General features: G+C 38.7%; 1 protein-coding gene across 2 annotated transcripts in view; it reads right to left on the reverse strand.

The window, feature by feature from the left end:
• Nucleotides 1–1389: 1389 nt before the first annotated feature.
• Nucleotides 1390–19718, reverse strand: part of NPTN (neuroplastin) — a 46482-nt gene continuing 28153 nt past the window's right edge. For both annotated transcript variants that reach the window (XM_083712833.1, XM_083712834.1), the window contains 5 exons: nucleotides 17900–18033; nucleotides 16252–16525; nucleotides 5741–5762; nucleotides 3481–3550; nucleotides 1390–2405 (listed from right to left, as the gene is read on the reverse strand). In XM_083712833.1, the coding sequence (XP_083568959.1) occupies nucleotides 3490–3550; nucleotides 5741–5762; nucleotides 16252–16525; nucleotides 17900–18033 (491 nt within the window). In that variant the 3' untranslated portion in view covers nucleotides 1390–2405; nucleotides 3481–3489. The remainder of the gene's footprint in view (nucleotides 2406–3480; nucleotides 3551–5740; nucleotides 5763–16251; nucleotides 16526–17899; nucleotides 18034–19718) is intronic.

Here is a 19718-nt window from a genome sequence, read left to right on the forward strand (position 1 = left end):
TTTAGAGAAAAGATTGATAAAAACCAATCGGTTAACATTCACTCAGTTTATATTGAATTTTAAGGAAAAGATGAAATATTTTAGAACTACCGTTTTGCAAATGGTCATACAGCAGTTCCAAGGACACTGCCCAGAGGATTATAGGGGTTTAAATAGAGAAATATACTTAAGTGAGACCCTCAATATGTTGTCATGTGTCCTGGCCTCTAAAAGGAGTGCTCCTGTTGAGGGTTTCCACCAGCCTTGTAAGTCCACCAGAATAAAAGCTGCAAGGGGTTTAAAGCTGCTAAATTTATCCTTCCCTATTTCTGCATCAGTCATTTCCAGCTGACACTGAACAGTTCATGTCTCCTGCAGGCCACCAGTAAGTTCAGTTTTCACTCGACTATGTTTTTTCTTTCTGACCCCTTTTGGGTTTCCCTTTTTAAAATGTATTTCTCCATAGGTCAGGGTTCATCCAAGGATGCAAATACGCCTTACATTTTTCATTGGCCCTGTTGTGGCTCCAATGCTGCTGGCACAAAACCACAATTCCAAGTGTTTAAAGTTCTAAACAGCTTCAGCCCTATATACCTGAAGGAGGGTCTCCACCCCCATTGTTCAGCCCAGACACTGACTGAGGGCCTTCTGGCAGTTCACTCACTGTGCAAAGTGAAATAACAGGGAACCAGGCAAAGGGCCTTCTCAGTAGTGGTGCTAGCGCTGTGGGATGAACTCCCATTGGATGTCAAGGAAATAAGTAACTATACAAGCTTTATAAGACATCTAAAGACAGTCCTGTATGGAGAGGTTTTTAACGTTTAACATTTTATTATTATTTTTATATGCTGGAAGCCACCCAGAGTGGCTGGGGCAACCCGGTCAGATGGGTGGGGTATGTATGTATAAATTATTATTATTAATAATAATAATAATAATGACAAACAGTGCTGATGCATTAGATTTTGTCGACAGCAATTTCTTAATTGTGGTCTTTCCCTAACAGCTTGAGACAACAACAAAATATGGGTGCAGAAAGACAAGAACTGCAACAAGATCACAGGCAACTTCTGGGCAATGATAGTCATGTGGAACATGATAAGCAAGCCAACGTGGTAAGTAGAGTGGTACTGTAGTAGTGCTTATAGTAGGACCAAGTTCGAATCTCCACTCAGTTGCAAAGTTCATTGGTTCATTGGTCACAATCTCTCCGCCAACCTACCTCAAGGCTGAACGTGAAGATATGGGGAAAGAGAAGAGAGCAATTCAGGCAAGTCAACTGAATGTCTGGATAGAGTTCTGGTAAAAAAAAGCTGCTTCGTGTTTTCATGCTTACAATTACTACCGGAAATATTGCAAACACTCATATATGTGTGTGTTATGATGGATAACAGAAAAACAGCCTCAAAGTCAGGCTTTTATCAGTGTTTTATTTTTAAAAACAGGTGAATCCACTTTTTTATACACGTCATTGCACTTCAACAAGTACACACATCACAAGTTCATGCATCTACAGGTATGCCACAATCTAAGAACCCTGTTATGTCTGTGACTCTACAATCAATCTTTAAATCAACATGATAACTTAATGTCAAACGGAAACAAACCAGTTGCATAGAGTATCACCATGCTCTAACATTAGCATTTAAGCAAAGTAAATTATAAAATTCTGCCTGAATTGAATGTACAAGAAGAATGTGAACACATCAGTGCAAAAGGATGAGAAATTTACATGATTTAACAAAAAAAATCACTTAAAAAGTAATCATAATATTTATAAACTAAAGATTTTTACTGCAGCTCATCACCACCAATCAAACTATTCCAGTTCTTGCAGTCTTTGATAATATAACCAAGCCTGTAATTATAGATTAAGCCCTTAGAATAATTTATGTAACTTCTCTTAAGTACTGGACATAATTCACTTATCTCTCAGACACAGAATATAAGGAATGAATTCAGCATCTTAAAAATCAAACATTTACTGTAATTTGGTTTCCCCTCCCAAAAATATAAATATATACTGTATATATTTTAGGTTTTGCTGTACTTTTACAAAAGTTATCACTAGATGGCAGCAGTGCATCTTTGAGCTTTGCTAGTCTTAACAGCTACATTAAGTAAAAAATGCTGCATGCATGATTGGACTTTTTTACTTGTAATACTTAATAGTCTCAAAGAAAAGAAAGCAACAGTCACAGCACATCAAGCCAAAAATTGTTTACACCCTCTATACTGAAGCATTATTAAATGTGTTGGCTAGGTCATCCTTACTGGAGAGGCTAAATAAGGCATGCTTTAGACAGTCATTGTTGCTCACTTGAAAAGAAAAAAACATCAGAGATGGGACTGGAGTGTGAAAACCAACCATTTCAATTATCCAATTTAGCCGGTGATATTCCCTTCAGTCTCTCATTCTTAAAGCTCTGAAAAATGAGAACAGTTCAGTGGTTAACTACATCACAAATATGTCATCCAAAAAAGCACAGTAGAAAACATCTGAAGCCAAGCAAACTGAATTTATATCTGTTTCTAATGGTTCTTTACCATATGGTATCTAATCACCTGAACTACCAGAAAGGAAAGTTATGTAGTAAAAAATATGTTCAGAAAGCACCAGATAAAAATTCCAAACTGTTTACAGTTTGCTAACATGTTAATTGCTAAATAGTATTACAAAAACACAGTATCACATGCATGACAAAAGTCTAATTCTATTTGTTCACCACTGTAAAACATTCAACCACACTGAAAGCTCAACAGAATAAAAAGGTCTCAAGAGCATGCCTGAAGCGTAAAGGGAGCCGACTGCCCTGTCAAGAGTTCTATAGGCTCATGTGGAAGGAAGTGGTCCTTCAGATACTGTGGTCCCAAACCATTTAGGGCTTTGCAGGCAAGAGTCAACATTTGAATTAAGCCTGGTCATGAACTACAAGCCAGAGCAGATGAAACAAAACTGCATTCTGGAGACAAGCGTGGCAGCCACATTTTGCAGCAGCTCACATTTCCAAATGCTTTTCAGAGGCAGGCTCACATAAAGCACATTACTGTGAACCAATCTGGGCGTGACCAGGGCATGTATAAGTGTCCATATTTGTTTTATCTAGGAACAGCTGGCTCACCTGTTGAAGCTTTGCAAAAACCACTCCTGACCATAGCCACCACCTGGCATCAAAGAGCAAAGCTAGGTCAAAAAGTACTCCCTGATCTATGCACTCGCAGGGGAAGTACAACCCCCTCTCAGAAAATTGTTTCCAACGCAACTTTTCTAGTTCTTCCCAACTTCTAAACCACTTTAGAGTTTGTCTTGTGCAGCTACTGGTGCCTTTGCACGCTGATTTCAACAAGTATGTTGAGACCTAATTCTGCAATAGATCGGATTCCCTCTCTTGTCTAGTTAAATTTGTCCTTCATTTCTTTACCTAGCGTTTAAAAAAGTCACAATACAATATATATAAATATATATGGTTGACAGAACTCAGATTTTAGAGACAGGCTTACATTAGCATTTTAATTTGTGTTTCTCTGGCGTAGATTTTTGTCTTTATGGTTGTTTGTGGAGTTGGTTTTCCTAGAGAAGGAAAAAAGGCATGGAATTAAACTTGTGAAAAATAAAGTCAGCATGAATAAACCTTTTTAAGATACTGAATGGAATGAAAACAGCACAAAAGAAAAGCAGCATTTGTACAAAAGTTGCAAGAGTCTTATGGATAGAAAAGTGGTCAGATTCCGTAACAGTCCCTTTATAGCAGTCAGACAGCTGAATGAACAATTTAGACTTTTCACACCGCACATCAGTTTCTGGGCGATTATGGGCAATAACTGGTTCAATTTGCATTTCCTTGCTTCTCAGCCTTTAATAATTGGCCCAACCTTATATGTCAACACTATTTATCAATGGCGTCACCTTTGGATTCCTCCTGGCTATGTCAACTGTTAAGCCCCTGGAAAGGGGCTTGTCACATTTATATTTTTAACACAGGATTGCTCAACACCAGCAATTCTATTGTGTTCACCGCATAATCCATCTATTATGCTAATCTTTCCACAGTAACTTAATAAACAAGTCTGTTAAATTTTTATGGGATTTGTAAGGAACATGTTGCACTGGAATACAGAAGTTATTTTCTAAGCAGGCTTTGCTCTTTGCAAATTAAAGAACATTAAGAACTGCCCTGCTGGATCAGACTTAGTTGAGCATATTGCTTTTCCAGTGGCCATTCAGATTCCTTCAGGAAACCCAAACTTTGAAGACAACAGCCCACCCTGTGCAAACTACCTATGAATCTGGAGATTATGCCTAGTACTGTAGCTATCAAAAGGAATTTGATGTATTCTATAATGGTGAAATTGCTGTATTCTTTTTTTATAAACTTTCTTTCTCACTTCTCTATAAAACAGCCAGTGAAAGATAAAAACAAAGTATTAGTGTTAGTTGAACAAGACAAGACCGACAACACGTAAAACAGCAAAAGCCACACTGAAATAAACCCAAACTCAGAAATCCAATCCTAGCATTTGTATACTGGAAAAGTTTTAACTGTTGCACGCTCTTAACTTTGAACTGCATGTTCTATTTTTATATTGTTCTGTAATTAAGTTATTGTGCTGGGAAATTCTGAACTATTTCTATTTTTAACTCTGATATTGTATTTTATAGGGTTGTGTTTTGATGTTTTGAAAACATTATGTAAGGAGCCTTGTGAGGGCAGTGTGTCCTGAAAGGTTTAGTAAAGGTGTATTAAATAAGCAGCAGAGCCAACTCTCCAAAGATCAGTTCTTCTTTACTCTCTGAATTCAGCATCAATTTAGGCCACTGGCATTCCTATGATTTATTCTAAGGCCTAACGCATTAATTTTTCAAACTGGGTTTTGAGCTCCCTGGGTTCCTTGGATGATTCAGGGGTTTCTGAATGGGAAGTACAATTGTGCCAGAGAAACTTCCTTGGAAGAGAGCTTGTTCATCATTACCAGTCCTCCTTTGCAATGTGAAGCCATGGAGTGTAAAATGCAAGCTTAGCTCACACAAGGCAGTAGCAAGGTCTAAAGCACTTGCCCAAAGCTCTCCAAGACCCATGTGAATGCTCTTGATTAAATTTATATTTATTTAAAATATTTATACCCCATTCTGCATTACCCTAAATGAAAGTAATTTATAATTACATAAGAATACATACTGTGAAATAAACCAACTGAACAAAAACAACATATAAAGCTATTAAAACAATACCAAAACACATCACTAACAGGAGTTTTAAAGTGCTTAGGTAAACAAAAAAAAAATTTCCCTAGCACCTGAGCAATAAAACTGGGCCTCCTTGGGGATGGCATTTCCACAGTTGAAAAAGACTTCTTTGTTGACACCTGTTTCAGCTCTGACTGGGACAATTTAGCAGAGATCTTGGAATGCAGGCAGTTTGATACAAGAGCAGAGGTTTCATCAGGTACCTGGGGCCCAGGTGCTTATGGCTCAAAAATTCAGCGCTGCCAATTTTTAACTGAGCTTGAAAGTGAACCCGTGGAGCCAGTGAAGCTCTTTCGAGGCTGGCATGATTTGGTCAAAACAAGGCATGTTAATCAAAAATAATTTTAATAATCAATGTTTAATTATTTGTACCCCACTCATCTGACTGGGTTGCCCAATTCTAGAAGGTTCTGGAAGATGTATCTCTGTGTAACTGAAGCTTTTGTAACACCTTAAAAGGTAGTTCCACAAGTGCCTCCCATATGAAAAATATGTAGTCAGTTATGAAATACTTACATTGGCCCAGCTGGTTCATCATCTGCAGCAGGAATTCATTGTGATCCAGTGAAGGAAAGAGAGAAGGAAAGAAGAGTCTAGTTAAGAATCCATAGTAAACTTTTACTGGGCTGCAAACATTATTATCTACATACAGCATTTCTTTAAAGGCCATTCCATTTGTATTGCAAAGATTCATGAAGTTATTTTTTCTGGCTTTGAGTTTAGATGACAAGTATGTTGTTCAAAATGATTTCAGTTAACACTTTTAATGCTCATCATGAAAAACTGCAACTGTAGTGGACAGATTGTTGCAATGTGGTCATATTCATCTTGTCCCCAAGTTCCAGTGGTTCAATCTTAACAAGATAGATGAGAAGACAAACCAACATTTCAGTTGTAAAATCCTGCTGTTTTGTTTCTAAAAATAAAGGTTTCCCCCCGCCTCTTAACTGTTGATGGACAAAACACAGGAAATCATATACCACCCTAGACCATCTTTCACACACTTTTGCCTGATCTCTTAATAAAATTAAGTTCCAGAAAGTGGAAGAGGCAATTTTGACTGATACTAAAAAGGCAGTCCTTCTGATAGCAGCAAACTTCTGTGATTCCATGTATATGAAAAAAAAAGTTTCTGGCGAAACAGCATAAAGGTTACACTAGTATTACAGTTCAGAGACTTCAGCTTGCGAGATGGGAGAGCCAGAAAGTTGTCCCATTTTTAAGGTATATTTTTTAGAAAATAGAAAAAAAAGTCAACATGTGGCTTTTCACATAGGCTTCTTTATGATCAACTGAACATTTCATTGATGCTTTAAAATGATGCAGTACATTAAACAACAAAAAGGCATTTTTTGAACAAGGAAAATCCCAATCCATAAACTTGTGAAAAAACTTCTGTAGAACTTCTACGGATGACCATGTTTTCTGCATTTCATCATTTTTCCAAGCTAAAAAAAAACTTTCTCTAAAATCTTTATTATTATTTTTTAAACTCAGCAGGATTCCACAAGGGGTCTTAGGGCACACAAAGCAGTTATGGAAACTACAGTCTTAACAGTGTTGGCAACCGCATGAGCACACACTAGGAGTAATGTTGATCAAAGCTGAACATTACTCCACCTGTACCTTCGAGGCAACGGATAGGCAAAGCCACCGCCAGCACAGTTATCAGAACAAAAATAAATAAATAAAACATTCAAAATAAAGAGAGCTAACCACAAACCAACAGCTTGACAGCCAAAATAACACACTAGCAACACACTAGTGTCCACAAAAGTCTGTTACTAACAGTAAACTATCAGAACAAGGTACAGAAAGAACTAGGACTAGTAAGGACAACCAGACATCAATGTGCTGTATATACAGTGGGGATATACAGAGACACATCAGGTATTGAAACATAAAGCACATTACAGCAAAACTAAGTCTCCCCTCAAAATGAACACCTTTCAATTCCCAAAAGATTTCAGAGGCACCCTAGGCTATAGACTCTACATTATAAACGGTAGATTTAAGAGCCATTTACTAGAATCTGTGACACCTTGGTGAGAGTTCTTAGGTTTTTGTTTTTTAAAAAAGAAATGAGCAGGGTTAGTAGTACCACATTAAAGCAGTCATTCTACTCAAATCCTTGCTTTGGTCACGACAGACTACAAAAAAGACGCTTGAAGTTCTTTCCCCTATGCAGTTCTGGAAAAAAAAAATGCAGGCTCCTGTCCTTCTCTTAATCATTCTGCAAGCTCTAATTTGTACCACCTGAAACATTGATCCTCAAGCATTCTGGGTGGTAAAAGACAGCTTGAAAGCAGAGGTTTTATTGAATAAGTTTAACCAAAAGGTTTTGCACTTTACAAAATAAAGTCAGGTGAGTGCTCTGGCACTTATGCATTAGGTGCTGGAGCGTGGCCTGCACTGTTCACATGCGACAATCTTATTGGACTGGCAGGACTTCCACCACCTCCCTCTGTGTCCAGTAAAGCATGGTTGTCAAGTGAAATCCTTAATACACCACTAGCTTGTGGGTCAGTCGCTTGAGCATTACAAAATCGGCCCCAGCACGGTACAATACGTGACAGACAAAAGGACCGAATCCTAGAGAAGTCGACCAATAAAAGGGAGGAACAGAACTACAGAAAAATGGTACAAATTAGAAAATGAAATTCAACAGCAAACTTAAACCCAAATTAGTTGTGAACGTGAATGAGTAAAACTAAGAAAAGTGTTAACATTATGAACTGTGCATTGTATAGACTGAAGCAGAGATTAAACAAACTCCAAAGCATGCAGATCTCTCACTTACCACCATTTTTAAAGGAATGATGCAATTGAAGGGGGGAAAAAAAGAAGTCATAGTAACTGACAAATAACAATACAACTCAAACAGCATGATCTAGTAATAATCTAATTTGCTAGTAGTTGAGCTGGTGGACACACAAGACAAGATGAGCCTCTGTAGTCCAATCTGATGGGTGCAGGTCCAGAGTAATGTACCTTGCCCATTTTTTGGCCGCTGATAAATATGCTTCCATCACGGAAGGTACTCTGCCAACATCTTCATTAGATTTGTAAACTATAAAAACCAACTGCAGGCACAGGATGCATGTGCATTTGAGAGATATTATATGCTCAGCAGTTCTTAAGGGTCATATTTCAAAAATTAAAAGCATGCATTGTGTAGCTTAGTGATGGTGAAGGCATTGAACAGCGTTCCTACCTGTCTGAAATTCTGACTTCTAATTTTACACTTTTGTGTATCTAAACATAAATACAGCAACTCTGAACTAGTTTGAAGAACAAAGGTATGCCCCCCCTTTAAAGTCCCTTAAAATCCTCTGACGTAAGGCCCCAATAACTTCCCAGCTGCCACTTAAGAATATTTCTAAAAAGAAACATACACCAACTTTATTTATGGAATCTTACAGATACACCTACACACCCCTTGCAAACCTGTAAATTCAGATTTTTAAAAGACATGTTTGTAGTTGCTTTGGGAAAATTATAGTTGAAGAGCAAGAAAAAAGTATAAAGATCAAAGTAATGGATAAAACGAAGTGCCTCTATTTTGTTCACCAGCATCTGTACCAGAGAAACAATACAAAATGTAAAAGTGAGAATCCACGCCAAGAAGCCAGAGCACACAATGCATTGTCTTGTGGTTGTGTGATGGAACAGCACTACTCATTGACTCTCCCCACCGGAGGAGCTAGATATGTGCGCATATATATATATATATATATATATATACACACACACATACATATATATATATATACACAGCTTTTGTACCCTCCTCTTAAGCTTAGAAGACTCCCAAAGTGGCTTTCATGCTATCATTTAAAACAAGACAGCCCTGGCCTGCAAGCTTCTACTTGTAACAAACAGCAATCCAAGGGCTAAAACTGCTCCCTCAAGTCTTCAAATAGCTGGCGGGTGGGTGGGTAAAAGAGGATAAAAGTGACAGAAGCAGGAGAAAATGAACAAAAGGAATCACCCACTTCTTAATGGCATACACAGGCCTGTATATGCATTAACCACCACCCCCCTTAATAGGAAGGGGGGCAGTGTTGAGAACAAACACCAGCAGAAGTTCATTCCTTCTGCAGTTGTGCTCCTGTCTGTGCCCCCATTTTCACATAGTGCAGTCTGGATTTACTGTGAAACAGCAGATCCACCAGGAATGGGGACGGGAGACTTTAACCTCACTCCCTGCATGGGTAATCAGTAAAAGTAGTTGCCAACTGAGATGTTATATAGAGGGGGAAATATTGATGAAAAGACAGAGTACGTTAAGCTAAAATGAAAGCCCTAATTTTGTAGATGCTATGCTGAACCAAATTCTGAGCAAGAAACAGGCAGGTGCTTGGGGTAGGGGGAGAGAGAGGGTGGGTGGCAGCTGTAAAGAAGTACCCTGGAAACCATTAAGATATGAATTTGAAATGTTTCTTCGATTAGCCACATTATTGGTTAATTTTTTAAAAAAAATAACATTTCAGGGGTCAAAGAAAATGTCTGGCATCCAAAATATATTTTGACTTTTGGACTATTTCCCCAGTTGCAAAGTTCTAGCATGAACAGTGACTGAAACATGCATAGGATTCAATCACATTACCCATTTGTGGGTTGCACTCCCCCCCCCCCAAAGTATGTTTCACATAAAAACAAATGTCCAAATTTTAAAATGCAATGATGCTATGCATGCATTGGCTGCTCAAGTGTACAAATTCCAGATCAGATTTTTTTCAAAAAGAGAAGCTACAGAACGATAGTCCATAGACTTTAATTGAGATTATCTCTCCCCCCCCCCCCCCAGTTCCACAGCATTCTAACATATATTGGGGGGGGGGGGGCATTTCAAGAGCAGCCAAGCCTGCTCAAGATTAACACCAAGCTCTACCTTCTACACTGAAGAGCAGAAATGCTTTCAACTCATTTTCCTGTTTGATTCCAAGAATCACATCCCTCAGCAACAACACTGGAAATAAAATGAGTAAGCTTGAGAGCTTCCTACAGTAAGTACTCTAAGACTTAACACAGCTGAAAGTTTTAACATAAAAAGGAACTGTTGAGAGATACCATTAAAGGGCTTTTGAGAAACATTTTACAACAGCTTTTGAGTCATTTTTTTTTAATCAGTGTATTAAAATGCCTGAGATGCATAAATGACATTCTGTTGAAGAAGATATCCAAATACCAACCAGCGCAACCCATCTGAAAGAGAATGGAGGGACAAATCTCTAGAAGTGGCAACGTCTGGCCACAGTCAGTCTAAATAGATGTGAAATAGCACCTACCAGAACTAACAAGTTAGGGAAGGCAATTAACAAAGCTATGCTTTTGGGGCTGCTAGCATACTAGAACTCCTAGGCTGCAAGCAAAATTAGTTCCTATACTTTCATTCATGAAGTACAGCTACCTTTTGCTAGGGAGATTAGACGTGCACAGAAGTGAAGGATAGGAAGAAAAGGGGGGGGGGAGAGAAGACAATTAAAAGTTTTCTTAATGTTACTATTTATAAACTATGATTAAGGAAAAAAATGAATATCAGAATGTAAGTAGGACAGTGGAATGAGACTGTTGCACATCCAGCGCAGAAGTACACACATGAATTTTTATTAGACCAATTAGGTGTAATTAGGTGTAAGTTCACAAATTAGGAAAAATAATAATAAAAGCAGTTATCACAGCTTAATTAACTAAAATATATGAAGAAAAAGGATTCCAAAGTAGAAACCATGTTTGTCTGGATAAAAATAAGGAGTCTTTATTTTTTTTACTTACCCCCCAAAACACATACTTTAAAAAGTGAGAGTGTATGCCTATAAACAGCATTCCTTCCATTAAAATAATCATATTGGCATGTTGCACAACTCACTATGATTGAGCAATTATTACTGTGTTCTTGGGGAGAGAGGAATCACCATAAGAGGGAAATGCCACCATGTAAGCAACAAAGGCTACATTCAGACAATGGCCATGTTTGGACAATAAAATCCTATCTTAATGAGACAGGATAGGCACAAGTTCCATGCACCCCTTGGCAGGTGTGGGGAAATAAACTGGAAGCAGCAGTTAAAAACAGAGCTTCTCAGTATGTCCAAACTGGGAACTATGCTTAATGGTTTTGAAGCAAGTCGGGATTCATGAGCCCACTTTAAAGCATGGCTTTATATCCTGGCTTGTCTGCAAGTCATAGTTTCTTAGTTTGAATTTATCAAGAAGCTATGGTTAAATGTGACTTCCATGCTCATGTGTGAGTGCATGGAGCATGATCAAATCCTGGGCAATGTAATTACACATTTTAGCACTGCTTAAAACCCCTTTGCCCACCCCCCATCCTGAACGGAAAGAAAAGCAGCCAATAAAAAAGGCGCCAGTCATGTAATAATGATCTGAAGTCATGTAGAAAGCTGAGGAGGATCATATTATGAGAGGCAGTTGTATGTTTCAGTCACTTAGTAACACTGAATTTCCAAATGACAAGCATCTTGCTGCCTCTGTGACCAGCATATCACAGAGAACAGGCTGCAGGTTCTTCATGTTGGAGCTGCAGGCAAACAGCACAGATGTGGGGGTGCTTAGCTGTGCTTATCAAGGTTGGAGTGGCAGATTTCTTTCTCAAATCCTGCCCCCAAAGCAGTAAATTGAATGATGCATCATCAGTAGAGCATAGAACAAGAGAAGAAGCCGAGAATGAATTTGTCACTGTGGAACATTGTACTTGCAGGAAGTACAATGCTCATTCACTACTGGGGGTGGGGGGAGTTCAACAAGCATAGCAGAAGGCCAAGTACTTCATATTAATCTGCCAGGATACCAATTTTCACAGAGCATAATATACACCAGTGTCTATGGGGAGGAAACGTAAAAAAATAAGGGTGTGGTAAACAGAAACCACTGACTTAAGTGCATCAACTCGATGCAATTTTGTTACAGGGAACTGCTTACCCTTAAACACAGTTAACATTTGTTTTGTTTGTGGCATATATATCCCACCTTCTTCAACGAGCTCCAGGTGGCATACATAGTCTTCCCCCTTCCCTATTTTATGCATACGAAAGGTTCATGCACCAATTAGGCATTCAAGTGCCAAGGTAAAGAATACTCAGCCACTTGTAAATTAGGACACCAATTGCAGCAGCATCACTCAGGCGGTAGCATCTCTCAATTGAATCTGAAGCTAGCATACCTCAGGTGAACTGTCACTGGATGGGTAAAAGGAATATACTGATCCTGGCCTGATTCACAAAACCATTTAAAAGTGTTATAATGAGTTGAAGAACATTTCTGACACAAGGTATGTAACTTCTTATTAGAAGTCATAAGGCACCAATATAAGAAAAAGGCAGAGGAAGAAACCTTTTTGAGTAATCTTTCATTAGAAAACTGGCTGTTCTAACTTTGTTGCTCTGGATTATGTCACTCTTTACAGTAGTATGTAAGATGTGTATGGAGAGCTGATGATAGACTGGTCAGGCTAACAGGTTAACTACATGACATCAACCCAAGGGTTCTCTTCTCCCGTTGCAAATAGATGATTTTGGCCATCTTTGCACAGGCCAGTTAGCTCTGAAAAATGAAATTTTATGGTTGAAACGTTATTATTTTGGCAGGGGGAAAAAAGAAAAATGCTTGTGAAATCTCTAGCAGGAGTGAATCACCAAGCAAAGGCCTTCTTCTGAAGCAGTAACTGAAAGTCAAAGTCAGCATGAACATAGCGCAATTCAGTCAAGTAACAATGAAACATTATTCTTTTGCTTAAGGGAGAAGCAAAGAGAATGGTCACCAATCTATGTTTGGAGTGTGAAAGGATACAAACAACATACACCCTTAAGTGTTTTTCAGAAATCAATAATATGTAGCTAGTGCAAACATGGTGCATGCTGGTATTTGTTTACTTGTATTTCAAGAAACCTCCCTTCATGTGATTATGCTAATGTGCAAACAAGATATTGCAGGTAAAATGAAGTATCCATAGGTATGTAACTCTGGCAGTAATGGTAATGTTCTTTGTGGAAGCAACCTTATACTGAGTCAATTGGTCCATCTACCTCAGTATTCTCTACACTGACTGGCATCAACTTTCTAGGTTATCAGACATGGTTCTCACCCAGCCCTAACTAGAGGTGCCCAAGAATGTACCTGGGACCTTCTGTACGCAAAAAATAAATAAATGATCTACTACTGAACTATGATCCTTCAAAGTTCATAAGCAAGAACCTATACCCATATGCAAGAGTATTTGTAACATGGAAAAAGCTTTGCCAATATATGTTTCACTTTGCTACATTCATCAGAAAGTATATTCTTTGTTTACTTTCTGATTATCATCCAAGGGGGTTGATACTGACATTCCTGTACAACAAATTACAAGGACATTTGGACATGAGGATGGACCTAGAATATTATGCAGAAATCAGCCCTAAAAGTGAAAAACAAATATACATCACCTGTGGGAAGAGACAATATTATAAACTATTCATATCACCTGTTACAAACGGATGAAATCAGAGGTTATATTAGAACTGGCCTGGTTAGGCTGTAATCCACAAACCAATTGAAATGGCATATGCACTGGATCCATTCAGTTAACTTAACCACCGGTGAGGAATGCAATGGATAACTCAGGTTACCTATCGGGCATGAGCCCACATCAGCAGACTATCCACAAGGATAATGATTCAAGCTCTCCTTTTGTTTTATTGACATTATCAATTATTGGGATTGCTAACTTGGCTTAAGGAAAGCTAGCTTCCCTTTTATTCCCCTCGTGAATCAGTCTAAATTTGGATGGCTTTCCTCACAGCAACAGTTGAACAAACAAACAAAAATATTTATGAAGCCAAAAGGAAAAGGCAGCCAACTCCTGACAGGTACACAACATGAAACCTACTCCCGTTAATGAAAGGGGTAATGCAGATACTGGGATTTCTTCAAAGCATGCAGCCTTGATGTTTCAGAACTTCTATTAAGCTTAGAAGGAAGCATCAATTCCATAGCTAGGAAATATTGCTATGTCAAAATAAGGATTCCAACTGTGAGCTATTTGGCCAACAGCAACAGGATGCCAACCATATCAGGCAACAGCCCCCCTTACCCGCTTTCCCCGAGTTCTCAAATAGCTGAGAACACCACAGGGAAACCCATGTTTTCACACACTTAATTCCTGGCACATGCATCTTTCAAAGAGTGCATTAAAATGAACCCACCACAGTGTTGGCAAATGCTTATAATCTGATCAAACAGTAACCAGCATCTTCCAAATAAGGCCATGCACAACTATTTTCATGCCAGACTGCAAGCTGCAGCCAACCAATCTGGCTCTAGACCTGCTTGGGTCTTGTTAAGAGGTGGTAAAAAGCTTTAGCATTAATCAAACACTTCCCTACAGAGAAGCCATCTGCAGAGGAAGCGGCAATCAAAATAACACAGCTTTCTCCTGCTCCAAGCCTTTGGCCAAGTGGGAAGGACTTGCACAAAGACACACTTTTCCACGTTAGTATGCGCGTGCGCGCACGCGCCCACACACACACACAAGCAATCTTCTCAGAGCTGTTCTATAGCCATCCTGCAGTATTAGCTCTACATAACCATAGACACACATGCCTAGTAATACCACTGCTAGTTGCGCTTTGAAGAAGCAGAGCAAAAGGAAAAGAAAGGTAATATCTTTGGGCCTGCTTAAAGTTTCTTGTATACATCTGGGGCTAGTTTCCTCCAGTCTCAGAACATGCAGTCCACATGAGCGAGCATGTCAGGGTCAGTCTTCCTGTGTGGCCACACAGACATTTTTACAGCTGGGAGAAGCAAAATTTACACTGCAGGGTTTTACTTAAAAATGTTGACCTTTTTTGCTACAAACTTACCCAAGAAGCTTCCCTTTGAGCACCAGACATGTTCATCTTAAATAGGTGAATATTTTGACAAGTTAGCTGTGCAAAAACAGGACTATAGGACGGAATCCGTTATGAGATCTTAGGCTGAAGCACTAGTTATGTCTATGATAGTAATAATGCTTTTTACCGTGTCCTATACACCCTAAGCAGGCCAGAATTATTACATTTTATAGGCAGCATTTACCCCTATATATTTCCAGTAGCTATTTAAAAGCAATATACTGCCCACATGATACCCAATATCACTCACCCCTGATGAGACAATGAAAAGTTATCTTACACAAGACCCTCCAGCTGGTGTGCTTTCATAATAATATCTGGTTAATTTTTGTTTAATTTTGTTACAAAATATTTCTAAGGTGCCTTTCCTTTAAGGTTATACCTTTTTAAGGTGGCTTTCAATATGGAAAAAGCTGATTTTGGGGATTCAATTCTAAGTTCTTGGCCTGATGTTTATATATATAAAAACATAATTACAAATCTGGGTGTTTTAAAAATAAACAAAAATAAAGTGTGAATGAACAACAGTTCTCTCACTACAAAGAGTTGCACGTGCTTTTAGGTAACCAGTCTTTACACTACACATGCAAAAGGTAGCCTTGTGAGCATATTTGATTAAACATCTGTTTTGTTAGAAGTATCCAAAATGTTGTTCTGCAAGACACCACAACGTTGAACTGAGGAAAGCAAGCTGCATTTGAGCAAAATCAACTAAGTAAGTTCTAATGTTACCTTTAAAATCATTAATTCCCCTAGGATTATTTCAAGAGGCAACAAAAACCATTCCATGGAATATGAGCCCTCCCTCATTTCTTAGTACTGCCCAGCAGCTCAGCTAAGCAATGCTTCCAAAATGATCTCTGCTGAATACAATTTCAAGTTATCTCGACTACAGAGACACACGTAACCAAGCAGACTCCTTGTTCTGCAACCCACATTTTGTGAAGTTGAAATTATGGCCCTATACTTAACCCATTATGAGGCAGAAGAGAGGCAAAGTTTATTATGTAGCCTGCAGCACTGTGGATTTCTGAACTACTGAGGTTCCCACATTTTGAAAGGAAGTCTCCCTGAAGCAAAGAGGAGGGGGCTGGCTCCCCTTGGAAATACAGTTAGTTGAGAAAACACTCTTACCATCAGGGACCTCATCTGGCCGCTTCCTCTTCTCATAAACCACAATGATAACAACAAGAATTATAATCTCCGCCAGAATCCCCAAGAAGGGCCACAGAGGAGCCAAGTGACTGCGAACACGCAGGATGGTTTCTTCAGCCTTCGAGCCGATTGAGTTGGTTGCATTGCATTCATACACGCCAGGATCCTCATCGATCTGCAGGTTCACTATGACCAGTTCAGTGTAGTTCTCTTTATTGGTAATGAAGAAGCGGCCAGTAACGTTTTTGATGGGCTAATGAAAAGCATTAAAAGAATAAAGGCCAAATAATAATTGTTAGCAAGTGTTGTAGATAACTGGCACATTTACTACACACACACATTTTTTAAACCATTCTTTGTGTTCTCTGCCATGCAAGCTTAACACCAGTCATATGGGAAGGAGTGAAGCATGACAGACTTCTTACAGTAACAATTCAAGGATTTGACTGGCTTTCTTCTGAGTGTTTAAACGTATAGCAATGCCAAGGTTAGGCCCTATTACCACCACCTGCTGGCAACAGTGCAATCACATTTCAGTCACAACCTCTGAGACTTGTATCGTTCATGCACTGCTATAAACTCTCCAACACAAAACCCCAGAGTCTCGTCTCAAAGGGGAGCCCCCACAGACAAATCTGTAATGTCCAAACCACAAATCATATGAAGGGAGGGACCCACATACCTCAAACAATCCCATGAAATATGAGCAACTGTTTCTTCCACTCCATAAAATTCACAATATCCAGTCACAATCCTCCTAGCCCGATACAAGCCACTCTGAAAAGCACTATGCCCCATCAGAAATCTGTACAGATTAAATTGTCTCTGCCACTGTCTCAGTTTAAAAATTCAGAAATCCTCAAATGATGGACAAAAGGAAAATATCCTCCTACCTGTAGAATCAAACACCCACTGTCTGTGCCATTCACCTAATAGTCTCTTGAAACCAGCTTTTAACTTTCAAGGAGGACAATGGCAGCACAAGATCTGTGTCCCTGTGTCCCAAATTCTTCCTAGCCACCTAATCAGCCCTCTCATTCTCAAAGATGCCCACTCAAGCAGCATTCAACAGAACCAAACCAGAATACCCATTAACTGGCTTTCCCCTACCTTTTTGCAGCTTTGTGGTGAAAAATAGAATTTGTATCACAATAAAATAAAATTCCAGGCATGGACAGCATGTTGATCAAGCAGGGTTTAGATCAGGCAGAATAAGATAAAGAAGACCATACTTGCGAAGGACAATGCTTAATTTGAGACGTAGCATTAAAAAAACCCCTACATATCAGAGATGCTAATTCTCATAATAATTAGTAGAACTGAGACCTGAAATAAATTACCTAGATTTAAAAGCAACACATTCAGACTTTGATTCAGGGACCATTATAACAAGGGAGCACAGATGCTTTGCACGTAGCAAGTCCCAGGTTTGATCCCCAACATCTCCAGCTAAAAGGAGACCAGTGGTAATGCTGGGAAAGATCTCTATTTGAGTCCTTCAAGATTTGCTGTCCACTGGAAATGATACAACTGGTATTATCTAACTCATCGTAATGTGTTTTATCTCCTAACTGAAATGTCAGCCAGCAGCTCAGGCTTGCCTAGTAGCATCACATCTTATACTCACCTCAGAAAAGCCATTATTCTTCTTATACCATGTCCATTCAGGGTATGGGAAGCCTACAGACTTGCAATACATCAGTGCTTCCTGTCCTTCATTCTTGTTCTCACTTCGTTTGTGCCCGGTAATATCAGGAGCAGCTAATACATACACACGTACACAAAAAGAATACAGTGCTCTTAATTTTTTTTGTTTTGATAGTAGGTTCAAGATAGAGTTAAAAGCTTTGATTATGGTAAAAGCTTCAATTATAGATTGTCATTATCTTGTGGGGTAGGTTCATATTTTACATTGAGTTTTCCACGTCACCAGCTCTCGCAGATTTCTCCCATTAGAAACTGTTGTATTTATTTAGCAGTAGTTCCTTCTAAGTCAAAAACGAACTGGGTCCTATGAACTTAAAAGCCAAGAGAGATGCAAAGAAGATGCATAGTTCATGGACGGTGAGAACTAAATGTCTCTAGTTTGTAAGATGATCTCTAAATTAGTTGCCTCTTTGACAACATCAACTAAAGTACAGAAGAGCAAAAGAAACACTTGTTGGATAAACTTTTAGGAAAGCTTATTAAATCTGTAAGACCCTGAATACTAGTTTAAGATAATCAACTGTATAAATATTCTCTTTTGTATTACTGAATCAAGATTTTTAAAAGCTTATTTTAATTATTAATAATCATTAATGATGGGAGCTGAATAGAGAAAGCATTTATATAACCAATAAGATGTTATTGATGTTATTCTTTTAAAGCATGGCAAACAACTGTAAGATGTAGCAAAGGCATATGAAAATAACTAGAAATGTTTATACATGTATAATGTATAAACACTACCATCATTATTTAATATACTGAATTAATTCTCAGATGTGACTCATAAGACATCCTGAATTATGTTAGCTTTATCTATTTTAAAATCAAGCAATTTATTGTGAATAGCCAAAAGCCTTTACAATGTACAGCAGAGGATAAGAATAACACTTTCCTCTGAAATTACACAACAGGAGCTGTAAAAGTTTACAGCATAAGGTTATAAAATTAGGAATCATTAAGCTATCTAGAATGGAGATTCTTAGCTGCCAGAGCAAATTTGGGTGTGTAATCTAAAGATCTTTATCAGCTAAGAGTTCAACTGTCACTTCCTGGGTGGGGGGATCTGCCTGAGAAACAGTTAAGAATAGATGATGAAAAACTTTATCTGGGCGTTGTGTATAAGGCACAAATCAGCAGGTAATGCATTATATCCTTGACCTGATTGCATCCATAAATGCATTTGCGTTCCATATGGGGAATTCCCAGATATCTCCCCTCTAAATATGCTGAGGTTTATCTAATGGGGCCTGCTAGGGCCTGATCTGTTAATCCAGCCAGAGTCCAAGCCCCAGTCTCTGACACATATCAAATACACATCACAGCATACCAGGAATCCTGGCTTACTGTTAACATGCAGCTTGCTAGTGCACACTGCCCATTCACTCACATTTCATTCATTTTTTGGCAAGAATGGGTAAAATAAACCAGGAAGCCACAATTATGTTTCCCTTCCCATGACAAACCTGGCATCCTGGTCTGTTGTTCCCAAACAAGCAATGATTAAGCCAATATAGCAAGTGGTGAAGTCGGGGGAAAATTCTGGCTTATCTGGAGCAACAAACTGGATGCAGGGTTTGTACATCATGGGACGTCCACCTTAACTGCTGCTTGCTGGTTTATTTTACCCACTTGCATGAAGGAATGAAAAAGTTACGTGCACCAGCACACTCTTCATTCAGTAAATCCTGCCTTACAATGGTGTGTGAAAGTGGCCTTTGTAGCCTTTTCTCTCTTTT

This window comes from Podarcis gaigeae, assembly GCF_964106915.1.
Source record: "Podarcis gaigeae genome assembly, chromosome: 14".
Lineage (NCBI taxonomy): Eukaryota > Metazoa > Chordata > Lepidosauria > Squamata > Lacertidae > Podarcis > Podarcis gaigeae.